Source organism: Ambystoma mexicanum, chromosome 4q (genome assembly GCF_040938575.1).
Source record: "Ambystoma mexicanum isolate Mex_15411 chromosome 4q, UKY_AmexF1_1, whole genome shotgun sequence".
Classification (NCBI taxonomy): Eukaryota; Metazoa; Chordata; class Amphibia; order Caudata; family Ambystomatidae; genus Ambystoma; species Ambystoma mexicanum.
The window spans coordinates 213281374-213296283 of NC_090928.1; the positions used below are offsets into that span (position 1 = coordinate 213281374).

General features: G+C 44.6%; 1 protein-coding gene across 4 annotated transcripts in view; it reads right to left on the reverse strand.

Annotated features, from left to right (window-relative positions):
• Window positions 1-14910, reverse strand: part of TIAM2 (TIAM Rac1 associated GEF 2) — a 552861-nt gene that overhangs the window by 148066 nt on the left and 389885 nt on the right. The window contains exon 1 of one of the 4 annotated variants that reach the window (XM_069607745.1): window positions 12922-13147. The exons of the other annotated variants lie outside the window; for them this stretch is intronic. Coding sequence (XP_069463846.1) covers window positions 12922-13068 — 147 coding nt within the window. The 5' untranslated portion in view covers window positions 13069-13147. Of the gene's footprint in view, window positions 1-12921; window positions 13148-14910 lie in introns of those variants that run through there. 4 annotated transcript variants of the gene reach the window in all.

Here is a 14910-nt window from a genome sequence, read left to right on the forward strand (position 1 = left end):
TGCTCCCTCCCTGTTGCCCTGTGGGCACTTCGAAACACAATTTACTTATTGTATAAGGGCCTTACAAATGCACAATAGATAAATAAATACCCTTTCCCTAGAAAGTACTGGGACTATGAAGAGCATAACCAACCCAAGGGAGATCAAGGGTAGAAATTCGGAGACGAGGAAGAATAGGCAGGAGTTGAGCGATGTACTGCTGATAATCACTCAGAAGAGGAAGAGGTGCAGAAGCATAGAGAGCACTAGGGTGAACCCAATTGAACTGTCTAGTGATTGCCAACTCCCTATTGGCCGAGGTGGAATAGAAATAGAAGAGGGAAACCAGAAAGTATGATCAAGCCCTCCCTTGAGTATCCAGGAACAGGGAAGCTGTGAGCTGCTGACAAAGGGCTGTGGGCCTGTCTGCCCACCAGACAGACAGGGAATCTTTGCCAGTCCGCAAGGGAAGGGGAACTGGCATAAGGACTTGATAAAGGGTCAGGTCCTCCCTGAAAGAACCTGCAGCCAGCTGGAGGCTCAACAGAGAGAACACAAAAGGCGGACAGAGCCTTACTGAACACACGCTGTGCTCCCCGTTGTCCAGGTTGGAGAATCGGAGGTCCGGGAGTCGGACCACGCGGTCAGACCGAGAAGCGCATGTTGATAGGGACCAGACCTGGGAAAGCCACGAGGATACACTGAGACTGCTAGAAGGTGTGCGGATGTGGAAGTCCGAAGCAGGAAGAGGCAGTTCTACGAAGCTGCCTGAGCAAGCCGTTAATGTCACAAAAGGTACCTGGGTTACCGTAACAGGTAGTAGCGATAACGAAGAAGACGGTTGGGGGAAGGCTGAAGAACCCCATCTCCCTCATACCAGCACTTGGGGAAAACTAAGAAAGAGACATATGAGAAAAAGTACAAAGTGGGTAGAACACTAGAATAAGCAGATCACTGGGCTGTTCCTGGATAAATATAATAGATCCTGCTGCCAATTAGGGGTTCTTAAAAGACTGTGCCCTTCCATCTTGGTGAGGTTAGAGTATGTTTGGGTGAGAACCAGAATCACCAAGGAGCTGGGTCAGTGGTGATATTTGCTGCATGGTTTAATTGATGATTACATTGCAATGGTGTGTGTGGTGACATTATTGAGTAACAAAGTGTACATCAGTTGTGGTTGGGTGAGTTTAATTCAGACATTTGAGAATTTTACAGGTTAGTTGAAGGTGACACGGTTGGACACATAGGCAGAATAGTGAAAGCAAGGAAAAGAAGAAAAAGAAAAGGTTAGTCGTTGAAGGCATGGATACCAGGCCATGTGTGGCCATGGAACTTGTATTTCATGTGGGTATAGTTCCTTACTGTGTGTTAATTGCGAGAATAATGTGTTTTGGTAGTGAGCTCTGGTGTAAGGCTCTTGTTGAGTAACAACCTGTGGGGTAAACATACATGAAAGTAGGTCATGTGCCAGTGTTGTCAGGTTAGGACTGGGATGGAGAATGGATGATGCAAGTTTCCTAGTTGCATGGATGGGTAGTAAAAAGGCCAGGTGTGGCATACTGGAGCGTAATGTGCCTTGGCTGGTGGTAACTGGTTGGGCCATGGCTTCAAGAAGTTGTCTGGGCTGGGGTCAGCGATCACATAAATAAGCATAGAGTCATCGGTACAGGCCAGATTGCAGTGTAGCAGGGTTTCAAATTGAGTACTGTCTAAACATATGCTAATGGGAAATGGGGCACGCCTGTGGAGTAACCAAAGGCAGCGTAATGCCTTTATAGAGGTCTGTGGCTAGTAGGCCAGTGGAAAGTGTGATCCAGTGGGAAGTGGTGCTGGAAAAGGAGTGTTGGTGGGCCCGGTCTGTCGTGGCTGTGTGGCTAGTTTAGACGAATGTAGAGCGATTAGGTTGAGCACACACTGATTAAGATTGGCACATGCTGCCGGTATCTATCTATAACATGGGTCTAATGTATCCTAAATCTGCTATTGCCCTCCTGACCTTGCTTGTGAAGCAACAAGATGAGGGCAATACGGGTGGAATAAATGCAGCCTGCGAGGCGGGTTACATAGGCTGGGGGCAGCCTGGTGCCTGTAATTCCATTTTTGGTAAAATAAACAGCAGTGCTAGAAGAATAGCTGTGTGGCTCCGGTCTGGGTTAAATGTTTGCTTGTTTAGATAGACAAAGGTAGAGAGATTAGGTCGAGCAAGCGCTGATTAAGGTTGGTGCGTACTGCAGATGTCTATCCAAAATGCGGGTCTAATGTATCCTACATCTGGCGTTGCACCCCTGACCTGGCCTGCGAGGCAACAGGACAAAGGCAATATGGGTGGAATAAATGTGGGCTGCGAGGCGCGTTGAATGGGCTGAGGGCAGCCTGAAGCCTGTAATGACATTATTAGTAAAATAAACAGCAATGCTAGAAAAATAGCTATGTGGCTCCGGTCTAGGCTAATCATTTACTGAACCACAGGGGAATTGATAAGGGATTGGGCATCCGGTCAATCATCTATAGCTGATGCCTTACCTGAAAGGCCTGTGGGGCCTCTGCATATAGATGGGCAGACATAGTGATCTTTCGATGCCGGTCGCCATCTTTGTTTGCTCATAATGGATAGCACATCCTGTGTACTCACCACAGCCTTGAAAAAGACCCGCTCATGTCGGGTCGAAACAGATGTCGGCTTAAGTGTGTGATTGAATCACCCTAATATCAGTTGATAAGACGTCTCATCTATTGCTTGAGAGTTCAATTAAACCATACAGCAAATATCATCATTGACCCAGCGCCTTGGTGGTTCTGGTTTCTACCCAACCCCAACATGAGAAACAGTACCTGACAGGCTAGTGTAACAGGGCTGGGTACGAAATGCAATAAACCTGAGAGAGTGGTCTGGGACCCATATGGAGCCGGAGAAGCCCCCGCAAGAGCAGCACCCAGAGTTTGGGACCCACACGAAGTCGGGAAAGCACAACAAGAATGGCACAGAGGTGTCAAGGGCCCATATCACTTAGAAGAAGCACACAGCCAAGGGGTTGGGGCCCACAGCAAGTCTGGGAGTTTCCGAGACAACAGAGGGGTCTGGGACCCACACAAAAGAGAGCGAAGCTACACAACAAGTTGTGAAGATCCAGAGACTACCCAGAGGCATCTGGGACACACACAAGAGAGAGATGTATGAGAAGTAAAGATAAAGGGTCGAGGACCCATTGCCAAAAGAAGGGACTTTTTCTGGAACACTAAGAGCTACAGTCAAGCATGGCAGGATAGTGAAACAGCCTTGATGTAACATTTGTGAACTGGTGAAAGAACAGGAGAAGAGACCCCTCCTCCCCCACACTTGGGAACTGTGTTGTTTGTGAAATGAAAGAAAAGAGGTGGCAAGGCAATTCCCTGCTAATTCTGTTGTGTTTTGGATACATTTGGAAGAGCATCCAACATCAAGAACCTTTAAGTTAAAGAACCACTCATATTTTCTCATCAAGAACTAAACATTTCAGTTGGCATCCAGAATGAGAGAAGTCTCCTTCTGGTTCAAGAAGACACCCAGTTAATCTAGAGTGTAAGGGACGGAAATAGGTTTGAACACAGGATGGTGGGCATTTTACTTTATTGAACATCCTAACAGAGTCCTTAGTCTTTTTATTTGTATTTTAATAAAAGTCTTTGCCAACAAACATGCCACCACTGTGTCAGACACGTACCCTTACAATCCCAACATCATTTTGTTCATATATGCCCTAAATTGGGGTTGGGTTAAGGTATATGTATACTTGCAAAACTCCCACAACTTTGTTTGGGCAGTGGCACACTGGGTCTCCCCGTGGTGAATGGGGGAATTTAAAAAAGAGCACTAAAGCAATTTCTACTTTGCTAACAACATGCAAAGAACAGTGTGAGCTATCATTTGGGAGGTGGTGAGACACATCAATGCAAAATATGATATCCCCATATGCCAATGATAGCATTATAGTTTCCATGTGAGATTAGAGGTCAGCTGTTGATCTATCCAAAGATAAATATACCATCGCCAGATTTCTTTGTTGGCTTGGGAGCACAATTGATAATACTACTTCCATTAAGCCAACCCAGGACCACTGTTAGGTCAAGAAACCGGTAAAACCCGTTTGTTTTCTCAAGGGTTTGTCCAGTCATCCTCTAGTGCCACACAGGTTACAGATTGTATATCTTGTGATATGTTTTTAAAACATCTGGCCCCATGTTTCATCCTTGCCATATGAGTAAGATCCACAACTGCTCTGCTACCAATTCCATATCCCCGATATAACCTACAGATGAGGTGACATGGTGGACGAGATATCCCAGTGGCCATAGACTAAAGTGAAGCACACTAGATATCTAGCTTGAACCAGCCAAACAGAGCCAGAGTAGATCCATCTGCTTTTAATACACCACGTTCTGAAGCACCACATTTGGACGTCCACATTAGATCTACATGCAACCTAAAACCAGTTAATGAAATAACCACATCACACATGCTTAGTGGAGCACGGCCAACCCACCTAACGCCCTATCTCGCCCGTGTTCGCGTTCTACTCATTCCAACAATCTACATATTTGGACTCTGGTCCCCGAGGGCGTTTACCCACAAGCGTGTTGAGGCCATACTAATGGGATAAAGGCGCTATATAAATGGCAAACTACTACTACAAGACATACAAACTAGATCTATTTTTACTGGCCATTCTCCGAGGATCCACTGAAGAGGTTGGCTAACAAAACCTGACTGTAAACATTGACTGCAAGATGCCGATTTTACATTATTTCAGTCAAAGCTAAATAGCTCTAAAACCGAAGGGGTTCGACAGCAAACGACAAATGTGTGATCTGCAGAAAAATTAACGCAAGTCCAACTTTTAGTGTTAGTAGTGGACAAGGCAATCCACATTTGCAAGCCAACAGTTTTGGTTTGCCAAAACGAGCTACTTTGGCCACACAGGCTTCCTCCCAGCCACACAGACCGGAGAGGCAGCCTGCTGGGGCAAAGGAGAAACGTAACGTGAGAAGAGTGCAGCATCCTTGCCACAGGATGTAAACCCCTCAATACACTGGTTTGAGCTTCCGGGCATTTAAAATATTTAAGAGAAAGAAATTCACATAAGATCACACTTTATTTCCTTTACTGCCATAAGTAGATATTATTCAGACCATACTCCTCACCCCTGAGCTTTCGGTATTAGCCTATCGGTTCCATGCATGGAGAATAGAGACCAACTCTCTTTGCATATTGAACCGTTACTCTACATTTTATTCCATTCTAAATTCTATGAAGTGGCTGTGCCTGCAGCTGATCCCACACTAATCGCCAATAAAAAAAAACACATGACCACCAAAGGCTTCATGAAATATATGGATGTGCATAAAACAGAAACATCACTTGCAAGGGATCCAAACAATTAGATTAGGATGGGCTGGTGATATGTATAGAAATATTCCCTTTTTTCCCTATGCCCCATAGTGGCATAATACCCTTTTCTCAGCTGGAACGTAAAAGGCTCCTCTCTTTACTTGGGTGGCGGGGGGCTTCTAGATTAATTTGGAGTGACATGAAGTGAACCTCAAATGATCCTCTTTTAACAAGCATGGAGCATAAGAAGGAGCTGCATACCCTAATATATTTGTGCAAATGTCAACATAAATACGTGCACAAATATGATTGGAAGCAAAGTATTAAATATCATTCAGGAAAGCTGGTTTGCAACGAGACACATCACATCTGATTAAGAATGATCACCTCTACTAAACCACCTGTTGTGGTTGCCTCCTTTCATATTTCCTCATGATCCTTTTTGCATCATGACCTGCATACAGGCACAGAATGAGGTTCTTAGAATAATGTACCTAAATACAAAGCACACATGCACTTAATATCCCGTTAGGAGATTATTCCCCACACCAATTAATAATTGTGCCAAGGCAAGTCCAGCACACGGTTTCCTTTTAAAGCTATATATACAAGCATGTTTTAAAGAAATGTGCACTCTCAAACCAAAGTTTTTAATTGATTGGTAGGCTAATGTAACATTGCTATTTATTTTTTCTGTTTGAAAATAATTACTAGAATTGCAAGTGGAAGCAAAAGGCATATCACTTTGTTTCGCTGTCATAGTGCTCCCTCCCAGCTCACATTCAAGCAGCTGGTGAAGCATTTGACTAGACCTGGCAGGTTGAGCAATACTGAAAGTTCTAGATCACTCTTAATCATCAGATCTGATGGGTCTCATTGCAGACCAGCTTTCCTCAACAATGTGCAATAGTTTACTTCCAATCAGATGTGCAACCCATCTGGTATCCAGTCATTGCATCGAATACAAAGCATTGAATGCCAAAAGCATCGAAAAAAATGCATAGAAAAAAAGCATTGAATGCATTTTTTTCAAAGGTAAAGGTTTTATTTTAATTATAATGGGCTTTAAGGGGTAAAATAAACGGGGGTTGGGGCGTCCCCCATTAAGAAAAAAGAAAAACAAATGCATTTGATGCTTTTTTTTTTAGATGCTAAGGCATTCGAGGCTTTGGCTTTCGATGCAATCACTATAAACCCAACCATCTATGTGCACTCCCACAGACAATTTGTTCAGCTTAGCTATCACCATTCTACTTCAAAGGTCAGTCTCCTCTCCCAAGATTCAAGTGCTATAGCACTGGAGTCCTCCCCACATGTACCCTCTCACGTCCTGCTTCTCCCTCATGGGGTCCATGTGTTTTACATACAATGCTTAAATGGGCAGCAGGCATACATTTGGCTAATTAAATGGAGCAAGGTATAAAGTTGTAGATAACGGGTATAAGCACAAGCTGGAATTGGCAGCCAATATATCACTTGCATCCTGCTAGTAATCACTATCCTGTCCCAAACGTCTTGCATACACACTCAAATCTTTTTCTCCCAAGCAGGTACCCTATACCTCCATATGCCTTGATATTGTTTGTACCATTTTAAGCAGCTGTCTGGCCACCCTACAAATGGTAGGAAAGGCTGCTAAACAAACATAATGACAAACTAAAGAAATTACCTCACGTTTAATGCAAACACTTGATTTTTACCCAACAGATGTCTGCTACAGACACTGATTAAAGAACAGGCAGACCTCAACAGGATAGGTGTGTATTCCTCATGTTACTGCCAAGAATTAGGTGATTTCTATATTTTGCTCGATTCCAATCAGTTGACCCCAGATTATCATTTCTGCTATTTTGAGTACTAAACATAAAGGTACATGTGGCTGTAATAATTTATGAGGAAGGGTCAAACTCGGTTGGGAACTGCTGGTAGCATATACTTCCCAAATGTCTTTGCAGCACGTAAGGGTGCAGAAAGAGGAGACTGACACACACAGGTGGAAAGGTGATTTCGATACATTTTTTATTTGAGCAAAGAAATAACGTACCTCTCCCTTTATCTATGAGGGGTTTCTGTGCCTCAACTAAAATGCTAATGGGTCTGTTAGGATATCTTATTAACTGAAAAGAGACGAGCGTCCTGTGTCAAAATGTCCCTATCTCTGTCCCTTACACTTGTAACTAAACTAAACAGTTGTTCAAAGTTCTTGGTCCAAGGAATAACTCCCTCCTCCTGGCATAGGTGGTACAGTTCTGGCTGAACGTTCTCCAGCAGGTGGCATGGCTCCCTTCCCCTGATTCCAGTACTTCACAAACAAACAAAAAGGATGCAGATCCCTTAACGCTGTGTCACAAAGTTCAAATACTTTATATCCCATGGAGAATGACTCCCTTCCCCCTAGATTCCGGATGTAATCCTCCTTGTAGGGTGGTTTGCCAGGATAATGACTTGCTTTTCCGGGCCCTCGTTGGTTTTACTTTTCTGGTTCACAACACAAGAGAGAATGCCTCCCTTTCCCTGGTCTTCCTTAAAGTTTATTTCACAGTTCATAACACCAGGAGGAATGACTCCCTTCCCCCGACCTTTCTTAGGCTCTACTTCACGGTCCACAACACAAGGGGGAATGACTTTCCCTGGACTTTCTTAGCAAGCCAAGACCGAATTATGAAGGTCTTCGACCATGGTTTCTCTTCTTTCTCGTGGTGTACTTGGTGTACTCTCCTGCCAAGTATTACAATGCGAAAAACGGTTTGTAACCTTTTGTGGGTGCGGGTCCCAGACCCGTAGTGCTCTATGGCTTGATTTTTGGCATGCCTGGTTCACTCTCCTACCAGGTACTGCCATGAACAAAACAACTTCCAATGTGCTCTCTTCCACTCTTTAGTTTGGGAGTGGTTTCTGACCAACCACTGTGCCGAGGAAGATGATTCCTGTTGCACTCTTTCTCACTCTTATTCTCAATAGCAGTCACACTCTTTCTCACTCTTATTCTCAATAATGGTCTGTGACCAACCGCTGTGCCGAGGAAGATGATTCCTCTTGCACGCTTTCTCACTCTTAACTATGGCTCTCACATTCGGTCCCTATCCAGACTTCCTTTCTCTCCCATTACCTATTTCCCGGAAGCTGTTCACTGGTTATCTGCGAGGCAGCAGGTCCTGGTTCACGCTGCGCGTCTCTGCTCCGGGTGATCCTGCACAGCTCTGCTGTAGGAAACCGTTGGCGGCCACAGCGTTGTTCTCTGGACTCCGTATCCACCCTCTTCAGGTCAGGCTGCCACCCTCCAGCCTCCAGCTCCTTGGAGTGGCTCCACGCCACCTGGACAAGGGTTCCGCTTTCCAGCCTCCAGGCTTGGGGAGCGGATTGGTCATGGCTGCCTTGGCATCCTCTCGTCAAACCTCTGGGATGGACAGCCTCTCCTGCTGATTGGCTGGCTCTCTTCACAGAGTCCTTTGTCTATTTTCATATCGGCTGGTTGGCAATGGTTGGCAATATATTTTAAGTCCCTTGTCAGTGTCTTTGGTCTTTCAATCTTTATTCCTCTATGCCTCCTCCTCGTCCTAGTACCTCTATAGATATTCTCCCTTGGATAGTCCATGTACTTCCTCGTCTCAGTAGAAGTCAAGTCTCCAGATCTACATAAATACATAGGTTGAACAGGTATATTACTGGGATTTACCAGGTGGTGATGTGTATATGATGATGGATGAGGGTGGTTATACCACATCTCCCTTGGATATTTGTCCTTGGACCTAAAGGGGGAGTCTCTCCCCATGACATCCCCCTGCTGAGTACCACCCCGGGGGACTATCGTGTAGCGGCCTCACCTCCCTTGCCTCATGGGAAGGGGCTCCCTTCGGGGGGAAGTGATGATATCCAAGGATTCGTCACAACCAGCACAAAAGAGTGTCAGGAATAGAGAAACGAAATGCCACTAGGTGGCAGGTGGCATTGTTTAATAAAATAGTGTGCCCCCCTCTATCCATAATAAGCAAGACACACGCGCACAGTGAGAACTAGGCCTACCCACCAAGCTCCCTACCACACACACACTCAGTGCTAGTAGACCTACAAACAAACAATAGAAAATCCTGGCCTACCACGCAGTGCCAATTAAATAGCATCCTCTACTCTACTCCCACTAACCCAGCGCCAGCCCCCATCTTTTTTGCAGTAGCTGAAGCACCAAGCAACCCAGCAAAAACCAAAAGTCCATACTTTTTGGGTTGGGCTCCCTTATGGACTAGGAACCTCCAATAATCTGGATGCTTCATTGCGCTATTCATGTGCCAGCCTGGGGACCACAAACTGACTTACGTCAGTGTCGTGATTTAAGAGCTGAAGATTCCAATTTGTTTCCAGACTGGGTTGACTGGAATAACTCAACCAAGGAAACTAGCGATGTGTTCGGTTTGTCTGCCTAATCATACTTGGGTAGAAGTCAGTGTCACCATCTTGGTTTGCAGCCCTTCTTTGACAGGATGATGTGGAGGCTATCTTCCAGGGTCCTCCGCTGTATGTGGTAAGCCCTTCATGCAGCTCCTGAAAGTCTGCTACTCCAAATACTGAGCAGCAGTGTATTAGGAAGTACTTTATTTGCTGCCACAGTTTTCTCAAATTCTGCTCCAGTTTGGGATTTTATCCTGCTGTCAAAGTACCTAACCCGTAACCCTCCGTGGGGGCCATGTGAGTTTTAAACTAATAATCTACTATCAAGAGTGATGGGTCTATGTGATAAAGTCAACGCAAAAAATGTCGCAGCCGACAATGCCATTTTTTTTTGTTGCACTTTTCAACCGATTTATGTGCGGTGGAGAACCCCCCCAACATCCCCATAATCCCCTTAAAATATATTATTATCCTAACCCACCCCCCACATATAAATCAGTTGAAAAGTGCACATTTTTAAAACAGTATGTTTCGGCCGCAACTTTTTTGCGGCGACTTTATCACTGGAGTCATGAGGCATGTGGAATCAACGATTTTGTCAACGCACCTTGTAGAGCTTGATGCACAGAAGCCTCAAATAAATGACTTCATCTGGATCACTTGAAACAATTTGCCCACATTTACAATACACAGACTTTTTTGCATGATTTCTTTCAAGTGCAAGGGTCATCATCGTAAAATGTTGACAAGTATATAGAGCAGACAAGTCCATATGAGCGAAAGAGGGCATATGAAAAAAGGGGTGCATAGAAGGGGCTGAGTGCGTAGAGGGGACAAGTGCATTGAGGGGGCGAGTGCGTAGAGTCGATGAGTGAACAAAACAGGTGAATACATAGTGCGTGTGAGGGCATAAAATGGACGAGTGCCTGGAGCGAACGAGTGCCTAGAGCGAAAGAGTGGCCAGAGTGGAACTGACCTGTTACTAGAGCCCGAGGTGCGTAGAGATACTGAAAGCGTAGAGTGGATGGATAGAGTGAAGTGGAGCGCGTGGGGCTGTCAAGAGTGCATGCATGAGTAGACAAGAGTGCATGCGTGGGGCAGACTAGAATGCGCAGGGCGGACTGGGGCGGACTGGAGCGCACTGGGCGGACTGGAGCGCGCGGACTGGAACACAGGAGTGCATCGAGCGAACCGGAGTGTGTGGAGGAGATTGGCATGCATGGAGTAGATAGGAGTGCATGGAACGGACTGGAGCGCATAGAACTGCGTGACGTATATAGTATGGTCTGGAATGCATAGAACATTTTGAAAGAGCATATAACACATCATATCACACCACCACGCTTACTCTCCCCTCTACACCACCACTCAACTAGAACACAGAGATACTATGACACCATTCGGTATAACTGTTCCCATACTAACATCCGCCGCATACTCCACAGCATTCTAAGTAAAACACTGCTGGTTACACCCCCCCCCCCCAGCCAGGCGTTCTCCTCAGGCCTAACGGAGCCACACTCGGTCTGGATACATCCTGCCAGAACGAACACATACTCCTGATCTCTCAACCACCACACCAACCGCTAAGAAGCAGCTATTACACGAATACTGCACCAGCTGCACACATAGCCGGTGTTCACACCTTTGACTCTCTCTACTCGCTCTACTGATCTGAACTTCGGTTCCCAAGGGCGTTCAACCTACCAGCGCCTTCAGACCATACCAATGGTATATAAGGCGCTATATAAATGCAAAATAACATAACATAAGAAAACAACCACCCCTGTGTATATTTCTGAATTTAGCTACCGAGTCAAATGGAGGATGCTACATGTCATTTTCATCTATCCCTAGCTTCCACTTTTTTCGCTTAAGAAAGTAATATGTGAGATGTTAACTTAATACTGCAGGGAAAAAATCTGCCACTAACCGGCTAGGTCTACCCTTCTCTGAGCGCAGGACGTGGCTGAAGACTTCCATTGACAGTTATTTTTCCAACATTTACTCACAGCTCACAGACTACAATGGCCGTTCAGAATTAAATGTTATTCATAGTCTTCAAACTGGAATTCCCATTGGTCTGTAGTGGATATGTGATCACGTTTAGGATATTATAGCTTTATTTCGTGAAGAGTGGAGCGTAGACATACATTGTTTTCAGAACTTGCCCTGACTGGACATTAAACTCTTTATTTGCAGAGCAGAGCTCGATTATGTTTTGGATTCTCTGTCACCTTCTTCCTTGTTTAAGGTTTATGCCTTAACTTTGACCAAGCAACCAAATGGCGAGCCAGAGCTACCTTTGGGAAACTTGGTTACTTTCTGTCCATGCACAAACTGTCGAGATGCACTGGTGCGGAAGAAGAAGCATCTACGCTCAACCCGCTCTCTCTCTCTCTCGCTCTCTTAATTGTAGTTAATTATATATTTAGCTATTTAGGTATAGATAACACCTAGAAGGCAATGTAGAGTCATTTAGCTTTTCACTGGAGTTGTACCAAAAAAAGCAGTTCTGTAGGCGGAATGGGATATCCTGTTGTTCAGTTACTAGATGTCCTTCAAGGGGGCACATTGGTCATGTTTATTATGGTGTTGGGTACTTGTTTGTGTAGGTGCAGGCGTGGGATGCCCTGTTCAAGCTGGTCACAACCGAATAACCCACCATCACAGTTTATTAATTCTTTTTCTTATATAATTTGATCCCCTTATATCAACTGTGTACAGTCTTTTGTCTCGGCATGGGGCCATAGGATGTATAATGTAATATGGGATGGGGGTTGGAGGGGTCAGGGGAGAGGGAGCTTTACCACTGAGACCAAGCAAAAAAGCACACACAAAAGCTTTTGATTATCGTCATGCATTTCAACCAAGTGAACCACTGTACTTGCATTACAAAAACCTTGCTTGCTATGGCTACCAAACCATTCATGCAGTTGACCCAAGGTGCAGGCAACCGCTCTTGATCGAGCAATGGATTGTACAGATGATCTTAACATTTGCGCTTCATCAGCAATCACTCCTCACACAAAGCAATCAAGAGCCTACAGCTCAAACCCAACAGCCATTTCCACTATCACATTTCCCCGTGTAAGCAGATTACATAAAAAGGATGGCCCTGGAGAAGCAGTTCTGCATTGAGGCATAAATAGCTCTTAAATCCACTGAAAAATCTGTCCCCTAGAGCCTACCGGAAAACAGGATTCTGACTCTTCCAAGCAGTTCAGGCAGGAAGCAATGTCCTTCAGCCTCGTCTTGAGAGCCACCTTCACAGCGAGGAGGGCGAACTGGAAAGGGAGGTATTTTTCCTCAGTTTCTTCGCCCCCAACAAAATCCATCACTGGTCCTAACAATCTCTAGAATGCCTGTCCAGCAGCACTACCACGTCGTACCTTCTCTCAAAGCGCCAACAAGAAATGGGTTTACAAAATGTGACAGTGGCTGTAATCCCGATTAAACAACACTGGTGACTCAACCGCATGCTTATACTGCTTGCTGCGAGAACTCACTGTGCAGAAGGCCTGCTCACTAAGCCAGGATTATTAGCCCCTGTCACTGCGGACCATATGCCACAGCTTCTAAACATTCTGCTGCACTACACAATTGCCTCTGCAAGCTTTTATATTTCATTGACTAAAAATACGAATTTCCATTACAGCAAATTTGCCTACACCTTTCAGAAGTCCGACATTTGGGACCAGAAGTGGAGTGTTTTCAACTGGCTGCTTGCCAGAGGAAAGCGAAATCCATAGCTGGATTGATCGTATAACCTCATTCAAGTAAATTGCAAAAATCCTTTCTTCAGTCTGAAAAAAGGCAGCAATACAATAGTGAACCAAGAAATGTGTTATGTTGTACTACCTACTATCTGCCAGCAGATAAACATCACCAGTATATAACAGCCTCGTTTGAATGAAGGCTGGCAAATCCTTACTCGAATTCTTCTGGTCCATGCCACATTTTTCAGATGCTTCAACCCCTGTATTAGTGCCACAGTTTCGTCTTAGTCCTCACCACACTCCATTAACCCTTTAACCCCCAGATAGAAGGCAATTAAGAGACCTCGTGTTCTGAGACACTTCTCGTGTCCTAAGACACTTCTCGTGTTGTGCATACAAATGTTAATCTCTATAAATATGCCAATGTGTACTTGGTCTATGTCAGACCATCCCCTCTTTATGTGCAACGCTCACCTGCTTTTCACCAGTCACCATATCACTCAATGCAACTTGTAATGTAAGACAGGAAGTCGTGGGAGTGCGTACAGAGCTACTGTTTATACGCGTTTCTCACTTAAAAAAAAAAAATATATATATATATATTTTTTTGTAAGTTATAGTTTATTACAAACTTTTATTACAAAACATTCACTTTTGTTACAAAACATTCACTTCACCCCTATTCCCATTTTCTCTTTCCCATCTCTATTTATAGTCCGGTGGTCTCACAGCTCGTCGCTATCGTCGACATCACTTTCTGTTCAGATACAGTATATCACTGAATCCATGAAGTTTACGACTGCGCATGTCAAGTGGACCGAGCTTCCACTTAGGACGCGAAACCACCACTCATCCATATTCATGTTCAAGGGCGCGAACTTCGCTAGATGGAGTGTTCGTAGATCTTTAAGGATTGCACATTCTGCTATTAAATGTCTAGAGGATTCTACTGCAGCTCCACAGTGTCTACAGGTATTATCCAAAGTGGACTGATCGTGTCTCATGAATAGCATTTCCTTTACTTTAATGACATTTAGTCGCAGGCGGAGAAATTTATCTCGATGGTAACGTGATGGAAATTGCACCAAATAGCTTGGGATTAACGTTCCGTTGGTTCTTTATAGGTCCAAGTTTTAGTGCAGATGCTAACCCATCTAGTTTTTCTAAGTTTGTCATCCAGGCCCATTCATGTATCTTGCGTTTTGCAATTTGGGGTAAATATATATATCCAACATACATATACATACAAAGTTTGTGCAGGCCCGTTGCACTCAATATGCATGAATTCCTCTTTGCCAAACATCAGTCACACATACAGCTTCATTATTTTGCTGAAGATTCTTGTACATTGTTGCACAATCCTTTAATAAAGCAGCACCGTACTCATCCCACACACCCGCACATGTTAAATCTTTTTAGCTATCCTTTCTGTAATCCGTGTAAGTGTGGACCATCAGCCGC